Source organism: Malus sylvestris, chromosome 17, assembly GCF_916048215.2.
Source record: "Malus sylvestris chromosome 17, drMalSylv7.2, whole genome shotgun sequence".
NCBI classification, from domain to species: domain Eukaryota; kingdom Viridiplantae; phylum Streptophyta; class Magnoliopsida; order Rosales; family Rosaceae; genus Malus; species Malus sylvestris.
In genome coordinates this window covers 8,542,174-8,560,970 of record NC_062276.1, presented here as the reverse complement: position 1 = coordinate 8,560,970, position 18,797 = coordinate 8,542,174, and the positions used below count along the sequence as shown (strand labels likewise).

Genomic DNA, 18,797 nt, shown 5'->3' with positions numbered 1-18,797 from the left:
GCGGACCTGGGAGGTGATCCGTCCCGGGCCGGGATGTGACACCTTCGATTCATTTAGTGTAGACTAGTTATAGAGCTCGCGCGTTGCTGTGGGTTTTAAAAGTCTATAAAACATGTAAAAAGTTCTATTACAATACATTGTATCATGGTGTTATGATTATAAAAAAAAAGGGCAAAAGACTGTTTACTACCCTCATGTTTCATGGTTTTCAACATTTAGTACATCAAGTTTTTTTCGTCCCAAAGTCATACCTAAAGTGTTAATTTTGAGACAGTCTCATACATCTGTTAGTCAAATTGTTAAGTTTGCCGTCAACTGATGATGTGGCACCTATGTGGACAATGATTGGGCGCCACTTGTCATTAAAAATATTAAAATAATAAAAGTATTTATTAAAAAAAAAAAGCAGTTATTCCTCCCTTCTCCCTTCCTTCTCGGCCTCTACTGCAAATCCAACCCTCTCCCTCCCTCAACCCCCGACCCACTCAATTTAAAAAAAAAAAATGTTTATAGGCACCCTACATCCCTTCTCTTCCCTGAATCCATGGCGACAGCTGCACTACGAGTTGAGGAAGTTCCAGACCTCGCGGTTAGCGGCGTCGAACCGATTGCTCCGGTTCAGGTCATGGTGATGAAGACAAAGGACGAAATGACGTTGCACTTTGAAATCGTACGCCGTCGCCTTCACATCCAAAACCCATTGCCTCCTCCTCCAAACCCTCACTCCTGGCGATGAAGGATCGGCCTCCTTCATCGTACAGCTCCGTCTATGTCCCTCCCCACCACCACCTCCGCTCTGTTATCAGCACCCCCACTTTCAAATTGAAAACAATCGGGGTTTTGCAGTAGAGGCCGAGAAGGGAGGGAGAAGGGAGGACAATCGGGGTTTTGAGGAAGAACAATTTTTTTTTAATAAATACTTTTATTATTTTAATATTTTAATAACACATGGCGCCTAGTCATTGTCCACATAGGCGCCACATCATCAGTTAACGGCAGACTTAACAGTTTGACTAACGGATGTATGAGACTGTTCCAAAATTAACACTTTAGGTATGACTCTGGGACGAAAAAACTTGATGTATTAAATGTTGAAAACCACGAAATATGAGAGTAGTAAACAGTCTTTTGCCCTAAAAAAAAAGTTTGATTGATTATGTACGAAATGAAATTTACTTACCATGGGAGAGGTTGGTCTAGGTTCTGCCCAGATGCTAAGCAGATGCCAAAATGTGTATCTTGGCGACTTCTTGATTCAACCTGAAAGGAAAATGAATATATTTTCATATTGAGATAGTGAAGAAAAATTATTTTAGTTGAACTATTGTCAAAACTGTGAATTATCATGAATTAAAAACATTCATCATCTTCTTTTCAAATGCATAACAAAACTTGTAAAAAAAAAGAATCGAAAATTTAACACCAAAATTTAAACACCGACAGACAAATGAATAATAAAAAATAGCAAACTAAATGATCAAGGCCCCTTTGTTTCTCTGTAAGCTTTCTTTGCAAAGCACATGAGCATATAATGAAAAAGCTCTATTAACGACATCGATAATGAAAAACAGCAGAACAACAAATATAAAAATATAACGAAGACCAAATTTATTTATTTTTAATCAGAGAAGCCATCACGCACCCGAATTTTTTTACTCATTTTGACCATAATTATAACAGATGCTGGCTATAAATACACAGACTCACACAAAATCGAAATTTCTATTTTATAAATAAAATCAAAACATATATTCTAACTATTTATTTAAAAATCTGACCTTTGAGGAATTAATTTTCTTAATTTTCTCAACTGAGGGTAATTAGCATTCTAGGTTAATATGCAAGATTTAATCTACATTAAGAATTGCCTAGTTTATATCCTTCTGGTGATCATTTACTTTTGATGGGACTCATTTATATGCTACTGTGCATTGAAACTTGTTTGCATTTCAAGGAAATTTACCTTCCCATGATTATTTAACATCTGATGCAGATTTTGGACTCATTTAGTAATGGCCTATGCTTTTACAATTTGGACGTGCTACATATTGAAAACAGAGTACGAGAAGGTTGCAACAATGAGGTTGCATTTTCTTGCATCAGAACGACGGCATCCTGATCAGTTCACGGTAAGATCAACTTGATTATTCTTAAGCTTATGTGATAAATAAATTGACCTTGAAGCACAGTAGTCGGGACATGCGTTGTACATATAAATGTGTTGCAATTAATAATACGAAAATACGTACCTTTAAATAGTGAAATTCGGGGACGGGATTTCACATCTACTATGGGATTACCCTTCATCATGTCCATTTGTTCTAACGTTTAACATCATCTATAGATATTAACTTAAAAATAATGAAATTTTTTTAAACTAACTCAAAAATTTTAAAACCTAAAAGTTCTTACTTCCTACCCCCAAACTTATTTCACACTTTGTCCTCAAGGTGTGGAAAAAAAAAAATTAAAAGTAATAAGAAACTTAAAACAACAAAAAGAAAAATAAACAAAGATCCTATTTTACGAAAAAGAAAAGACAAAAATGAAAACTAGAAGAAAAAAAGAAAAATTAATGAAAAGGGTTTGGAAACTTTAGATTTTAACCAAAAATCATGTGACAACTTTATTTAATGGTTAGTACAAAACCCAATGCTAAATCAGTCCAACTACAATGACTAAACCAAAATAATATCATTACTTGTCGATTTTGCCCCTAACGTTTTAGGTTAAGTCAGTTTCGTTTTATTCCGTCAGTTTACTTTTGCCCCTGTCAGAGAGCTGAAAAAGTCACGATTCTTTATATTCACCCCCAACAACCCATAAATCCCACTAACTCCCTCTCGCGCTCTCCCACTCTATCTCTCTCTCACTTTCTCTCTCTAACTTTCTATCTGCAACTCCACTTCGATTTTTCAGGCTGATGATGGGAAACTGATTTAGTGAGCAAATAAAGAGAGGAGAGAGAGAAGAACACACATAAATTTTGGGTTTTATTCATCTGTCATTTGATTTTCTAATCCCAGATTGCTTCCCGTTTGCTTCCAAATCCTGAATCATTTCTTGAGGTCAACGGGGGTGTTGAATTTGATTAGTCCGAGGTTGGTGCGTCATCACATGAGAGGGTTTGTATTTCAACTTGGAGGGAGGGAGGTTGGTTCGGTGGAACTGGATTTGTCAAAGTGGGTGATTGGGGGCTCCGCCGATGGATTCGCAATGACAACAGAAACTGATTCCCCTTTTCAGCCATCCCTTGATCAAATAAAACTTCCTATCCTTCTTTTTTTTTTCTTTTCCTCCCATGAGGACAAAAAAATTACTTTGATGCAGATGGAATCAAAGCCCCTTGTTGTTTTTCTATCGGACAGAGAGTCGCAGACCTTTCACCTTCCTCATTCGAAAAAAATCCCCTTGTTTTTAGGTTTTACAATTTTGGACGCGGTGGGGTTGATGATGGATTGTGCGCTAGTGGCGTTGGTAGGTGAAGACTGGGTAATGGGCTGCTATTTTTTAATTTTTTTTTTCAGAGTTTTTATTTGGATAGTTAACAGTGTTATATTGAATCAATTGAGGGACAAGTGTAAATTTTGAGGGAAGCCAATGAGAGGTTACATATGATTTTAGGTGCAGAAGATCTGCACTCCTGATTTCTACTTGACTGATTAATTTAGTTAATTTTGGATTATTGTGTTAGAAATTGTGATGTGTTCAAATTAAAAGTTAGGATTTTGATATAAGTCTGGTGGTGGCGTATTCTTTCTTGATTTACTCAACATGTTGTATGTTTCTACTTTATTCTCACTGAGGAAAAAAATGGTACATTGTTTGTATTTGGTATATTTGAAGTTTCATAAATAGTACTTGTGTTCAGTTTTATAAATAGTATATGTGTTCATTTTTATAAATAGTTTTCGTGTTTAGTTTCATAAATAGTACCCGTGTTCAGTTTCATAAATAGTTTTCGTGTTCAGTTTCATAATAGTTTCCGTGTTCAATTTCATAAATAGTAATCGTGTTCAATTTCATAAATAGTACCCGTGTTCAGTTTCATAAATAGTTTTCGTGTTCTGTTTCATAAATGGTACCCGTGTTAGTTTCATAAATAGTTTTCATGTCCCGTTTCATAAATAGTAATCATGTTCAGTTTCATAAATAGTACTTGTGTTCAGTTTCATAAATAGTACCCGATGTCATAAATAGTGTCTAGTTCTTAGTCCAGTTCCACCCAATCAACCTCCCTCCCTCCAAATTGAAATAAAAACCCTCTCCTGTGATGACACACCACCCTCAGTTCTATTTATGAAAGTTGATCATTTACTAAACACTATTTATGAAATCAGACCAAGAAAGATACATTATTTATGAAACTGTACCAAATACTATACACTATTTACGAAACTGGACTCAATAACTAGGCACTATTTCTGAAACATGACTAAGGATTAGGCATTATTTATGATGCAAGAACAAACCACCAATCTATTGATTCAACACTAACCTAGATGTTCTGCCTTCCATGTGTCTTGTGAATCTTTTTGGAATTTTCAGACTTTCAGAGCTCAAATCAGTAAAATAAAACGCAAAAAATGAGTATTTAGTTTAAGAAATAGTGATAGTGTTCATATTCAATTTTAAAAATAGTCGGTGTTCAGTTTAAGAAATAGTGATAGAACTAATGTTTAAGTTAAAAAATAGTATGTGTTCAGTTCAAGAAATATTAGTGTTCAGTTTAAGAAATAGTGATAGTACCAATTAGGGGTGGGTTCGATTTCAATTGGTTCAGTTTTTTACCAAAAGCGAAATCGAACTGAATTTAATATCCAGTTTTTGGTTCGGTTTTATACCCTTTTTTTTTTCCGATACGATTTCAGTTCCTTTTTTTATACATTTATAAAACCTGAAATTAAAAAAAAAAACTGAAAATTTATTATTTGGGAAACTGTGCTTCCTTAACTTTGGTAGAAACAAATTGCGCTTCCTTAAATATCAAACTAATTAACAGAAATAAATCAAGTCAGTTACTTTAATAGATTACAAGATCATTAGATTATGATCACACATCTCCACCTTCTACTTGTGCTGCTCATGTTCTTCTTACCTGCATAGTAAAATGCATTGTCAACTGATTGAGAAACCATATTAGTTCTTGGTACGGCCATCATAACATCTCAGATTCTTTGAGCAATAACAAGGTTTCCGTGGAGTGCGCTTTTCCTTGAGGTAATATATGGGGATGGAAAACCATCTAAGAAGTAAGCGGGGTGAGGGAAAACCCTGAGTAGTTACAGGTTTATTCTCTAATCTCTACAAGTAAGGGTGTATGTATATGAGTGACACACAATGGCAATGCTCTAGATTAATAGGTTTCTTCCCTACTCGTTTCGGTAGTTGAACCTAAGAGTGATGAATAAGAATACAACAGATTTGGAACAGATTACGAAAGAGTAATGTAGCGAAAGAAACATTAGCCACAACATCAATTCTCATTTAAAGCATAGAACTAAAATGACATCCTCAACAACGATGATATGAAGAATACAACAACGTATTCAAAATGTCTACTTACCTCTAGCCTTAAAATACTTGATTTTAAGAGGTCATGAGCAGACTGTGATGGAAGTGATCTAAAACCCACATGCAATTCACACAGAAATCGATCTAATCACAAATATCAAACAAAAACCACTACCCAGTCCATCAATTCATCCATAAACGAACAAAAAAAAAACCATAAATTTTCAAAAACTGTCACGAAACTAACATCTAAAGGAATTAGAATCAAATCGAACAAATAGAATGACACGGGATTTAATTAAATAAATAATAGTCTGCAGCAAAAAGACAAAGATCTGACCGAACCTAGAACAAGAAGACGAGATCGACTGGAAGATTCAGGGGATTGTTTCTCTAGCCAAATCGTAGCAAATCGAGCGAGGTGGGAGATTGCGACGGCGAGCGAGGTGGGCGAGGTGTTTCGAGCAAATTGGCTGACGGAATGGTTCCGTTAGGGGCAAGAATTGGAAAAAAAATTACTCCGTTTTGGGCTTTTAATTCAGCCATGTGTTTTCAATGTTTGTGGGATCTAATATATATTAGTTGTGTCTTTAAGATTAAATATGAAGTTATTTTGGTTAAATAATAAGGAAAATTAATAAAAATGGCTTGAAAATTTTGAGTTTTAATGATAAGGACAAAATAAAGGGTAAAATGAATAGTACCAGATTTGACTTTTTAGTGTAAAAATGTGATTTTTCGTTAAAGTGAATAGTACCGTGAGCTTTTCGTTAAAACTTCCTAAATAATAATATAGGATGATTTTTTATTAAACTAAATTTCGCTCAAACCCTTTTCATTAAAACTTCCAAGAAAAAATAATAATAATCATAAACAAAACTGAAAATTAAAGAAGTGAGAGGGAATTGGACACACGTGGATTCGAAGGGATGACCTCGTGCTTGATGGATTGATGTGAACTATTGGGCTAGGAAAGATCCAAGTCAGCTACAAGCCTGAGCAACCCATTTGTTTGTTGAAGTTCAATCTTGGAAGCAAGCCCACAACCAAAAAGAGATAAAAATCCTGAAGATGTAGTAAGAAAACACCATCATGAGGTGTCGAACTCGTGACCTGCTGGTCCAACATGAGGCGCTGAGACTACCATAGCAGATTCGTATTTAAACTAAGTTTTAGTTCTCACGAGCAAAACAGCCCGCGATGTCACGGGTTTACAACCGAGTTCCACATAATTACAACAATGTACAATTCTATTACTCGGACTGTACTGACTATTTCAATCAGATAGGATAAATAGTCATCGGATAGTACTGATTAAATTAATCGGACATTTGATGTAATATCGAACTAAAGACCGATTATTTAATACTGAGTTTGGTATTATACCGGATAAATTGTATTGTTATTATTTTTATGAAAAACAATTTCCATCAGTATTGAACCCATCACAGCTGACAAGCGAAAGAGCTTTGAACCCACCAGAACAAACACCCAACATCTCCAGACTCTCATCCTCTTCAACCGGAGCTCCTCCAGCAGCGGGTACTCGGCTGCTCTTCCACCATGCCCTTGCACACCAGCGACACCGAGCTCCGGTCCTTTCTCGACTCCACCATGCCCAGAACCCGCTCCAGAACCTCTGTTACCGGAGCCTCTTTCACCTGGGTTTCTTCTGCCAAAGCATTATGAAATCTTTCCTTCAACCCTTTAACAAAGCATTATGACAACAAATGGTTAACAAAAACTATGCTAATGTAAATTTCCCAAATTACTTTGACAAAAAATCCCCAAATTACAAATCGCAGAACAAAAGTTCTGCAACCAAAAAATTCCCAGGACCGGTGACATGCGAACTCGTGCGGGTACCACGACGAGGAACTGAAGAGGAGGGCAAAGGCAGTGGAGTGAAAGAGGAACATGAAGACACAACATCTTGATTTTCTTTCGAACCAAGTTGACTTGGGATTCTTTGAGAGAGACCCTGTTGAGAATTAGTTCTTTTTTCAGCCATGGCTTTGGAAGTGGGTATGAGGAGAGATAGAAGACGAAGGAGAAGAAAATAAGGAAGAAAAATCCAGGATTGGCGATGGCAACGGCAACGACCTAGCAGAACGATATGAGAGAGTGTGAGCGATGGAGCAAGACTGGATGGAACCGACTAATTATACGAAGGTTTTTGGAAGGATAAATAAACGGGCATACACCGGATAAATGTGTGGGCCCAATATAAGTAATACGGGTACTATTTAGTACAGAATTGCACCAAACACCTGGAACCGTATTAACTATCCTATTCGATCTCTTATACGGGCTACCAAACGAGGCCATAATCCTATTTACACATATATACTAATCCAACAAGATCATCTCAGGATTCTTTTGGTGAGGATCATGGGGATCCGTGAATCGTATCCGTTCATCGTATATCGTGCGGTCAGTTTTTGTCAGGTACTATTTATGTTTAATTTTAAATAAAAATGTTTAAAATGATTTTTGATCGCATAATGTGCGATGAACGGACATGATTTACGGATCCCCAGAATCCTCACAAAGAGGATCCATATTCTATACTAATCAACATTTAAAACTATGTGAGATGGGAAGGGAGTTTTACTTCAGTACAAAACATGATAAAATTAAACAAATCCTCATGTCATTCGTTCTGCATTTTGACCTCTCCTCTTATAAACTGGTCTGAATACTGCACATGAACCGTCGATTTCCCCCGCAAAGAAGGGATTCTCCATCGTCACAACCATTGATGTTCTCTTCCTGCTTTCCTTTGCCAAAAAATTGGAAGCCTATGTACAACCAAAAGTGCGGATTTCTAAATCCCACCTATATAGAATTACTTGAGTTTCTCAAAACGTAATGCAAACAATTAATTTGACTAAAATTTGTCCCTCATGTATTTTTCTCATCCAAAGAACTAATATAAGGTTCTAACATTACAACCAAAACCTCTAAACAGCTACAATCAGCGCACCGGACAACATAACACCACTTTCAACAACGACAAACTCATCATCACGTAGCAACAACATCTCGGTTGAGCAGCGCCTGGGTTTTAAGAAACGGAAAACAAAATTGGATAAAGTAATGTTATTTTCAAAAGATGAACACTAAACATAGGATAAAGATGACAACGAACTTGAATTATGGGTTTCTACCGTGCCCCTTGTGAACTATCCTTAGTTGAGCAACATATTGAGATATTTTCTTGATGGCTTCCACCTACAAATGTAAAAGAAGAACATCAAAAATCATACCGCAAGTGTTCTTGTAGAACCTTTCCAACTAAGGAAAAATAAGGGGAAGATATCAAGATTGACTTGCTCAACCAAAAACTCAGTTTCAACAAAATCTGTTAACTGCACATCTTTGTTTTTTCTCAGCAACCTGTTAGTCATAAATTTGAGGATGAACATAGTATGGTAAGATTGTTAATTCATAACATGAAACAATCGATGTTACTGGTACAAAATATATTCAACTAAACCTAATCATCTTATATTAAGAAGACATTGTTGATGTACAAAATCAGTGAGGACTTTGGTACAACAGAAAATGTTAAGTTTGTGACATTTGCTAGATTGCTCCGGTCACTAGTGTGGATAAGTATGTAAATGGATAGAGACAGGGAAGCAAACACAAGATGTACGTGGTTCACCCAGATTGGCTACATCCATGGAGTAGAAGAGTTCTCATTAATTGTGAAGGGTTTACATAAGTACATATGTTCAATATCTCATTTAGTGAGTATTAGTGAATGATTTAGTATAAATGACATTAGGAAATATTGTGGGAGAATGATCTCCTTTTATAGAAGAGTTTCTAGCTTTATTTTGACATTGACACGTGTCACGCTGTGATTGGCTTCTGATGTCGACACGTGTCGCATTGTGATTGGCCTCCTGGTTGTAAGGAAACTCTTCTGGATCCTTGATGGTATAACGTTAATCGGTGCTCAGTAGTTCGGGATTGGTCAAGTATAGAACAAACAGTGCTCCTCTAAGTTCCCGAGTGAAGGAAGCTCCTCGGTTGGGGACTTGCAAGATCCAAGCTGCTGAGGAATCACGAAACTTCTAAGTACCGAAGTGTGGTATCGTCTTCACTTGCCTTATCTGTCTCATAAGTAGATGTGACATCTTCTCTGGAAATATTCTTCCTCTATCCAGGGGTGGTATCTTTAACCAGTGAAGATGCACAAGGTAATGTATCAATTTCACTTGAAACTTACTTGTAGTTTCAGGCTTGGTCAAGCGCGATACAAACCATGTAGTAAGAGTCCCCCAAGTCGTCGAGCTAGGAGATCTGCCGAAAGAGGTGACAGACAAGGTAAGCAATCAGAGCTCCAAGCAATCAGTCCCAGATCAAAAGTTTGATTTCGAGCTCCGGTTGATTGTTCTCATTCTTCCTATCTTGTAGGCAGCATGAAGGATAAATAGAAGAAAAATGAGAAAAGATGATATGAGATACTTTTGCTTTTGAAGAAGTAACTATCCACAGACTTATTCTTGAACTGGGCTGGAGGGTTTTTTGGTTTCCTCCAGAATATAAGGCCGACTCAAGAATTTGAGGGTCAAAACAAGTCCATCAAATCTAGAGTACGTTCGACCCTGATGATATGAGATACTTTTTCTGTTGACAAAGTAGTGGATGTATCGGCATGTGTTCTGTTACATTTGTCTCCACATGCTTCCTTGCATCCTTCTCACTTGCCTTATATGTTCCTCAGGCAGATATGGTATCTTCTCTGGAAGCATAAGATGTTGAAGATAAGTACTCGAGAGCAATGTCAAGTAAGTAATCATGCAAGAGGTTCCAGGCAGTCTGTTCCTGACTGCAAGCTTGATTCCAAGTGCTGACCGATTGCTCTTTTTCTCCTTGTCTTACAGGTAAGAACAAGGGTAAAGGAAAAGACAGGGAAAAAGCATGATATGTGATACTCTTGCTTTTGACCCTGATGATATGAGATACTCTTACTTTGGTATGGCTGGTTTGCATTGGTATTATTAGGGGGGAAGAAAGCTAAGTATTTCAAGAGGCTTCGTTAGGAGTGCCCTCTCAGATATGAGGAAGGGTTGAGCATTTTTACAGGTCTGCCTGTTCGTGGAGAATGGAGGTCGACATATATAGGAGTCTCCCTAACAACAAGTAGTAATGTTATTCCTTTAACATTCTTGGTCATAGCAATTTAGTGGGAGTTGCAAGCTTCACGTGTTCTAACTTTGTCAGAGCACTTTGAAAAAGTGCTCTGTAATATCTGGAGGCTAATGTTGCGCGTAAAGATTGCAGACAAGCTTTATCCAAGGAAATTTGGCTCTCGAAGTTTGGAGAGTGGTGCCTCTTCGGTTTTCAAAAAAGTAATCATGTCGGGGATCTGGCTCTCGAGATTTGGAGAACGGTGCCTTTTCGATTTTTGAGAAAGCAATCATGTTGGGAGTCTAGCTCCTGAGATTCGGAAAGCGGTGTCTCTTCAATTTTTGAAAAAGTAATTATGTTAGGAGTTTGGCTCTCGAGCTTCGGAGGGTGGTGCCTCTTCAATTTTTGAGCAAGTAATCCTGTTGGGAGTCTGGCTCTCGAGATTCGAAGAGCGATGCCTCTTCGATTTTTGAGCAAACAATCATGTTGGGAGTCTGGCTCTTGAGATTCGGAGAGCGGTGTCTCTTCGAGTTTTTAGAAAGTAATCTTGTTAGGAGTCTGGCTCTCGAGATTCGAAGGGCGGTGCCTCATCGATTTTTGAGCAAGTAATCCTGTTGGGAGTCTGGCTCTTGAGATTCGGAGAGCGGTGTCTCTTCGATTTTTGAGAAAGTAATCCTGTTGGGAGTCTGGCTCTTGAGATTCGGAGTGCAGTGTCTCTTCGATTTTTGAGAAAGTAATCCTGTTGGGATTCTGGCTCTTGAGATTCAGAGTGTTTTCTCAAATGTGAGTAAAGGTTGGGCATTTTAGACAGTCTGCCTTGCTACAGAGCACGGAGGTTGACACACATATGGACTTTCCAGTTATCAAGCAGTGGTGTTGTTCCTTTACCCTTATGGGTAACAGTAGGGTAGCTAAACCTTCAAAATTTATGTGTCTAAACTTTGTCAGAGATCTTTGGCAAAGTTATCTATGGTACTCGATGAGCGGGTGTTGCGTGTAGAAAGTGGTGCCTCTTCGATTTTTGAACCAACAGCCATGTTGCCGTTTCTTTTATAAGGGCACCAATTGTGTGCAAGAAGTACATTTAGAGAGTTATTGCTTGTAGGAATTTTCCCCTTATTTTTGTACTTCAGAGATTTATTGGACCTCATTTCTCCTTCATCATTTCTAAAAATGTCTGGCTCATCCAACCGTCGTTTTGACTTGAACTTTGGTGAAGAGGCAACTATGCCTCCTCAAGACAACATATGGCGCACATCCTTCTTATCCCCTACTGATCCTCTTACCGTTGGAAACTCTGTGATGAAGAATGATATGATCGTTGCGGTGGTGGCCAGAAACCTTCTCACTCCCAAAGATAACAGACTACTTTCCAAACGGTCTGATGAGTTGGCTGTTAAGGATTCCCTGGCTTTCAGTGTTCAGTGTGCAGGTTCAATGTCTAATATGGCCCAACGCCTATTTGCTCGAACCCTCCAAGTTGAATCATTGGCGGCTGAAGTGATAAGTCTCAAATAGGAGATTAGAGGGCTCAAACATGAGAATAAACAGTTCCACATGCTCGCACATGACTATGCTATAAACATGAAGAGGAAGCTTGACCAGATGCAGGAATCTGATGGTCAGATTTTACTTGATCATCAAAGGTTTGTGGGTTTGTTCCAAAGGCATTTATTGCCTTCGTCTTCTGGGGCTGTACCGCGTAATGAAGCTCCAAATGATCAACCTCTGATGCCTCTTCCTTCTGGGGTTCTGTCCAGTACTAAGGCTCTGAATGATCACCCTCTGGTGCCTTCTTTTTCTAGGGCTCTGCCGACTGCTGAGACTTCTCCTAAGCAACCTTTGTGAAAGCTCCCTCTTATTTGTTTATTTTGACTCATGTATATGTACATATTTGTAACTTATCGGAGATATCAATAAATAAGTTTTGCTTCATTTCAACGTATTGTGTTAAATACACCAAAGTCTTTTTCACTAAGTTCTTTGAATTTTTTTCTTTTGTTGAAGCTTGTATGTTGAAGGTTTGTGAGTGAAGCATGTAGGTTGAGGTAGTGTTCTCTTAATTTCCCGAGTGAGAAAAACTTCTCGGTTGGAGACTTGAAAAATCGAAGTCACTGAGTGGTCGTGAGACTTCTGAGTATCAAAGTGTAGTAGCATATGGTAGGAGTCCCCAAAGTCTCCGGTCGAGGGAGTTGACGAATGAGGTGTCTTGCTAGTAGCCAAGCTTTTAAAGTAACAAAACTTCCCATTTTCCTTTTTAAGTGGTAGCCCAAAACTTATTATTCATATATATTTGTTATGAAAGTTGTTAGGCCCAAAGAAGAGGAAGTCTAGGCAATTTTGTTTTTTCGATTTTTTTTTTGAATTTTTGAATTTTTGAATTTTTGAATTGTCAAATTTCCGAATATATATATATATATATATATATATTTTAAGTTTTGTAGGTGAAACTTTGATGTTGAAGCTTTGTAGGTGAAGCTTTGAGGTTGAAACTTTGTTGGGTACTATGAATTGATTTTGCTTCACACTATCTTGATCAAGAGTGTGTGAAGCTTTTGTGGGTCAAGTTTTTGTGGGTCAAGCTTTTGTAGGTCAAGCTTTTGTGGGTGAAGTTTTTGTGGGTTTTGTGGGTGAAGCTTTTGTGGGTGAAGCTTTTGTAGGTGAAGCTTTTGTGGGTCAAGCTTTTGTAGGTGAAGCTTTTGTGGGTGAAGCTTTTGTGTTGAAGCTTTTATAGGTGAAACTTTGGAGGTAAAGCTTTGTAGGTGAAGCTTTTGTGTTGAAGCTTTGTAAGGTACCATGAATTGATTTTACTTTACACTATCTTGATCAAGATATTGTGAAGCTTTTGAGAATTTGTAGTTGTTCTCCATTGATGAAGCAAAAGATTGTGATGCAAGCCACACCTTGTAGTAGTCGAAGGTTTGGATGAACCATATAAATTGAATTCACTTCGAACAGTCTTGATCAAGAGTGTGTGAAGATTTTTACGAGTTGTAGTGGCCCTTCATTGATGAAGCTTTTGTTGGCACCATAAATTGGTTTTGCTTTACACTGTTTTGATCAAGAGTGTGTGAAGCTTTTGAGAATTGTGGTTGAACTCCTTTGATGAAACTCTTGTTGGTACCATAAATTGGTTTTGCTTCACACTGTCTTGATCAAGAGTGTGTGAAGCTTTTGAGAATTGTGGTTGCCTTCCATTGATGAAGCTCTTGTTGACACTATAAATTGGTTTTGCTTCACACTGTCTTGATCAAGAGTGTGTGAAGCTTTTGTACGAGTTATGGTTGAACTCATTTGATGAAGCTCTTGTTGGCACCATAAATTGGTTTTGCTTCACACTGTCTTGATCAAGAATGTGTGAAGCTTTCTATGAGTTGTAGTGTTTGCATTGTTAAAGAGGAGAAATGTCTAAAGCAGATGCAAGAAGGCTGAATAGCTTGATCTTCGTATGTCATGCACTGAAGTTATTGTTGGCTTGCAATAAGACTTTGTTGGTGACTATAACTCTTGTTGGGTATAAATGCTCCCCTAGTTGAGTTGTCAAGCTTGAGGGTTTTTGATTATTTGTGAATGCTAGGAGTTCACATGTACAAGTTGTACCACTCGTCTTCTGGTAGGTGGAATGAATGGTGAGTTGCTTTCAACACTTGGTTAGTGGTACGAAGGTGAATTCCTTCATCATCTTTCATCATATTTCATCACCTGGTTGGTGGCATGAAGGAGAGTACGGGTTGTACATTTCATCACTTAGTTGGTGGCATGAAGATGAATTCCTTCTTCACCTGGTTGGTGGCATGAGTGGTAAGTTGCCAAATGATATTAGAGTACGGGTTGTACATTTCATCACCTAGTTAGTGGCATGAAGATGAATTTCTTCTTCACCTGGTTGGTGGCATGAGTAGCAAGTTGCCAAATGATATTAGAGTACGGGTTGTACATTTCATCACCTGGTTGGTGGCATGAAGATAAGTTCATTCTTCACTTGGTTAGTGGCATGAATGGCAAATTGCCAAATGATATTAAAGTACGGGTTGTACATTTCATCACCTGGTTGGTGGCATGAAGATGAGTTCCTTATTCACATTTCATCACCTGGTTTGTGAGAATAAGGGTAAGGTGTCGAGGCACATTGTAGCAAGTGTCAAATGACACAAAGTATGTTGAACCCTTTCGAAACACAGTTGGCTTATGTATGGATGTGTTGGAATGTATGATGTTTATGTATGAATGTGTTGGAATGTATGATGTTTATGTTGATTGATATGAGTGATGCTTATGAATGTTTTGCTATGCATGAAGGGATCCATGCTTTTGATATGTGAACCATGTTGGTTGTAACACTTAGTATCACATACTTTGTGTCAAAGTACGCATGTTGAAACTCTGAGTTGGAGTATAAGGGTAGGTCAGTGTAGACCAAGTGTTCCAGTGCTAAGACCGCAAAAGACTCAGAAGAAGTTGTCTGAATTCCCTCTTCTTTAAATATTTGCCGAATGACTTGTGTGACAAAAGATCTCAACCTGTTGAGAGTCAATACATTTGTAATGTGTATGCCTTCTTATAATAGCATTTCCTTCAGTACCTAGTCCTCCACTTTGAAAGAGTGAGGCTTGGCCCCATAGTCATAATAGTCGACGGTACGTTCACCCCTGGTTGTCTTGATACGAATTTTTATCCTTCTTGTTGTAATGGGCTTGCTAAGAGTAAAAATCATTCCTCTTACCAAGAGACAGATACATTTGGTAACTTAGCGAGTAGCTAAATGAGGCAGGAGATGATGCAATGAGTGTCTGAATGGCCAAGATCTGCTCACTTGGTAAAACTTGACTTCCACTTCCCACTTGTTGATAGAGGTTAACCATATGGGGGTTCCATTGGTATGTCCTTGTTTCGGCGGAGGCGTGGTTGTAAGTTTGTGCCATCACCTCAGAGTAAGTCTTCCAAGTGTTGACATTGATCATGTACTTGAAGAAACAATCACGTAGGCCTGCTGTGAAGGCCTTGAGGGCGGTCTTATCATCTGCCTCAGCGCAGTGAGAATACTCATGGCTGAAGCGACCGTCATACTCTCGTAGTGACTCGTCCAGCTTCTGACGAATAGTGTACAAGTCATCTGCAGAATGCAAGCGATCGGTCTGAAATATGTGTTGAGAGACAAAACAGTTTCCTCAGTTCCTCAAATGAGTCTACTGTCTCAGGTGCAACGTTATGCCGAAGATGATTTCCTTGTATCATTGCCAACAAAAATGTTATTAGGCATTTTCACCCTTTTTTTATCTATCGCGGCAATGATGATAGCTTTTTCTTCGGCCCTTTCCATTATGCTTCATGGAAAATTATCTATTGCTATTCTACTTACTTTGCTTGCAAGTGTTCCAGTTGCATCTTTCATATGGATGCAATTTCCCTCCTTCTTGAGTTAGTCATTTCTACTTATGGAGCAGGCGTGTTTGACAGGAAAATAAAACATTGGCTTTATAAAGACCCTAAATACTCGGCCTCGTGTTAATGTTATTATAAACGACACTTATTAGTTTTGGATTGCTACAATTTTTTTTGAAGTTTGTAATGAAAAGTTGTTTGGATCCTGTATAATAAAACCAAATCCACCCTGGTTGTAATGAAAAGACATTAATGTACGTGTTTGAACCTTTAGTCTTCGTGTTGCATCACTTTTGCTTTTGCATGTGATATTTTACTGCAATAGCGAAAAATAATTATATCTATGCATTCTGGTGTTGGTAGAATAAATAATGACGTTTTTGAAATGCTAACTTGGTAGCTCCCAACACACAAATGTAAAATTGACAGTCATAGATTGGTCAACAAAAGAAAAAGGATGTTTATATCATATGCACGAGGAGCAACATATTATACCTTTGGGTGAACTATCAATTTAGTCCATAAATTATCACTTAAGTGAAAATTAGGTTCCTGAAATATTTTTTTAGAAAAATCAGTCCTTAAATTATAAAAATCTGTCAATTACATCACAAATATTAGATTCGAAGCTACTATATTCAATTTTCTATTAATTTAAGTCACGTTACTTGCATGTAATACATATTGAAAGGTAGATTGGTAATTTTTCTTAAAGAAATAGTGTATGAAGTTAACTTTGGAGGGTAAATTAGACGTTAGATTTGCAACCTATATGAAATGTTAATTGGATAAAGGCTTATAGGCGAGAAAATAACGGTATTACATCCTAAGTGAGTCAAGTAACTTAAGTTGACGAAAAATAAAATAAAATAATTTTAAATATAATAACAGAGATGAAATTAGCAATTTTTATTGAATTTAAAGACTTATTTTACCGAAAATGTAATTCAGAGATTCGAAGGAAGTCCATTGTGCTCGATCTGCTCCCACAGCAGGGAGACCCCAGTCACGGCCTCGGAAAGGCGCAGATCCTCGAGCTGTTTCAGAATTGCATCAAACTCGCCAGTGAAAATGTCAGTTTAGATTTTTCAAGTAATTGAAAGTTTTGAAATTAATTTTTTTAACAGAAAGTTTCAATTTTTTTTAGTATTTTATTTGTCAAATGAGCGAACCATTTTTACTGTATTAGATTTTGATGGTTGTTGTGAAATTTTTTTTTTAAATGTTCGATTTTGATCTGTTAGGTGCGCAGAAAATTAATCAGAAAAATACATGGGAGCTGAATTTGATTGACCATTTAACGGACATTATTAACGTTGAAGAGGAAAAGGCAGCAGACGAATTTTCAAAAGGTAAATTCCGCCTATTGATACTACGATGTTTCGGATTAGTTTTGGAGTTTGAAATCTATCAAGACCAAGATTTTGGTAAAACCACTTTTGAAGTGAGTGGCCGAATGTTCATAAAATCGATTGTATACGCTATGTTTGCTTAAATATGTATCACTTCTCTATATGTGCAGGCAAGCTGCACTCTTGAAGGTGGAGTCAAAATTTACTCAATGAGGGTGGATTCAGTACACTCCGAGGCATATAAGGTCCTTGGTGGGATGAATAGAGTAGGCCAAGGATCCGAACAAGGGTGCAAGACAAAAAGAAGTATATTGATTTTAAAAGTGGTTCTGTACTTGATTCAGAACAATTTTCTAACCTGTGGACAAAGTAAATTTTGTGAAAGTTGCGTTCTTGGCATATTAGTCATTATACCGTTTCAAGGTAGATAAAATCGATAGTTTTGCTGTATTAACCTTTGCATTTATAACCTATACAATGAATTAGAGAACATACAATCAATGACTTTTCCTGGCAGAAGCAATGCGATTTTTTTATGGTTTATCGGAATGATGACTCTGTGGTATAGTTATCTTTAAGCAGCTCATCTGTAAATTGTAATAGTAATTTCTTTCACATTGGACTTGTGCTCCATTGATCTTGTTAGTGTCTTGATACTGTTTTAACTTTAGATACCAGAGTAGAGGATGCCAATGCTGACAATGGAAAAGATGCGGCTAGTTCCAAGAATGAGACGCAGAAGAAGGTTGACTGTTCTCTGATTCACTACAGTGATTTATTGAACTCCCGTACACTAAATGCTGACATAAATCCATACATGCAGATATTCTCCCTTATCAACGTTGGAATCATCTTTTGAGGCTCTAAATGTAAGAAAGTTTGACGGTGATCACTCATCCTGTGCTATCCTTATTACTGGTTTTATATTGTGAGATGCGAGGCCAAGTTTGTGATACAATTTTGTTTGTATTTCAGTCGCACTTGCAGTTGATCGCCTCTATCATCAGACGGCTGCACAATCTGATGAAGGCGGGGCCAAGGGTCTTTTAATGACTAATCTTGGAGTATATGGTGGATGCAGAGTGCTCTTTGACTCTTCGGAAGTACCAGGGAAGCACATATCATCTGATAATCAACTCAATAAATCGGATACCATTGATCTTTCTTTTGCTGGTGGTGAGTTGCGTTTTCGGTATTCTATTGAGATCTTCGAAATCTCATCTTCCCATTTTTTTCCAAATGAGAAGGATGTGGTTTACTAAGATTAACTTTTTCTTGATCTTTTATAGAATATGTAGAACAGATGGTATTGAACATGCGAAATCAAAGATGAAATTTCACCAATTCTGGAGTTTAGTTGATCGATTTGATGAGGATAACAGAAGGCCACCAGATATCTATACA

The 18,797-nt window shown here is 37.5% G+C and overlaps 1 protein-coding gene across 3 annotated transcripts in view; it reads left to right on the top strand.

Annotated features, from left to right (window-relative positions):
• LOC126612322 (condensin complex subunit 2-like) overlaps positions 1-18,797 on the top strand; it is a 93,120-nt gene that overhangs the window by 62,821 nt on the left and 11,502 nt on the right. For all 3 annotated transcript variants that reach the window (XM_050280716.1, XM_050280715.1, XM_050280714.1), the window contains exons 3-5: positions 17,564-17,816; positions 18,065-18,262; positions 18,369-18,569. In XM_050280716.1, coding sequence (XP_050136673.1) covers positions 17,564-17,816; positions 18,065-18,252 — 441 coding nt within the window. In that variant the 3' untranslated portion in view covers positions 18,253-18,262; positions 18,369-18,569. The remainder of the gene's footprint in view (positions 1-17,563; positions 17,817-18,064; positions 18,263-18,368; positions 18,570-18,797) is intronic.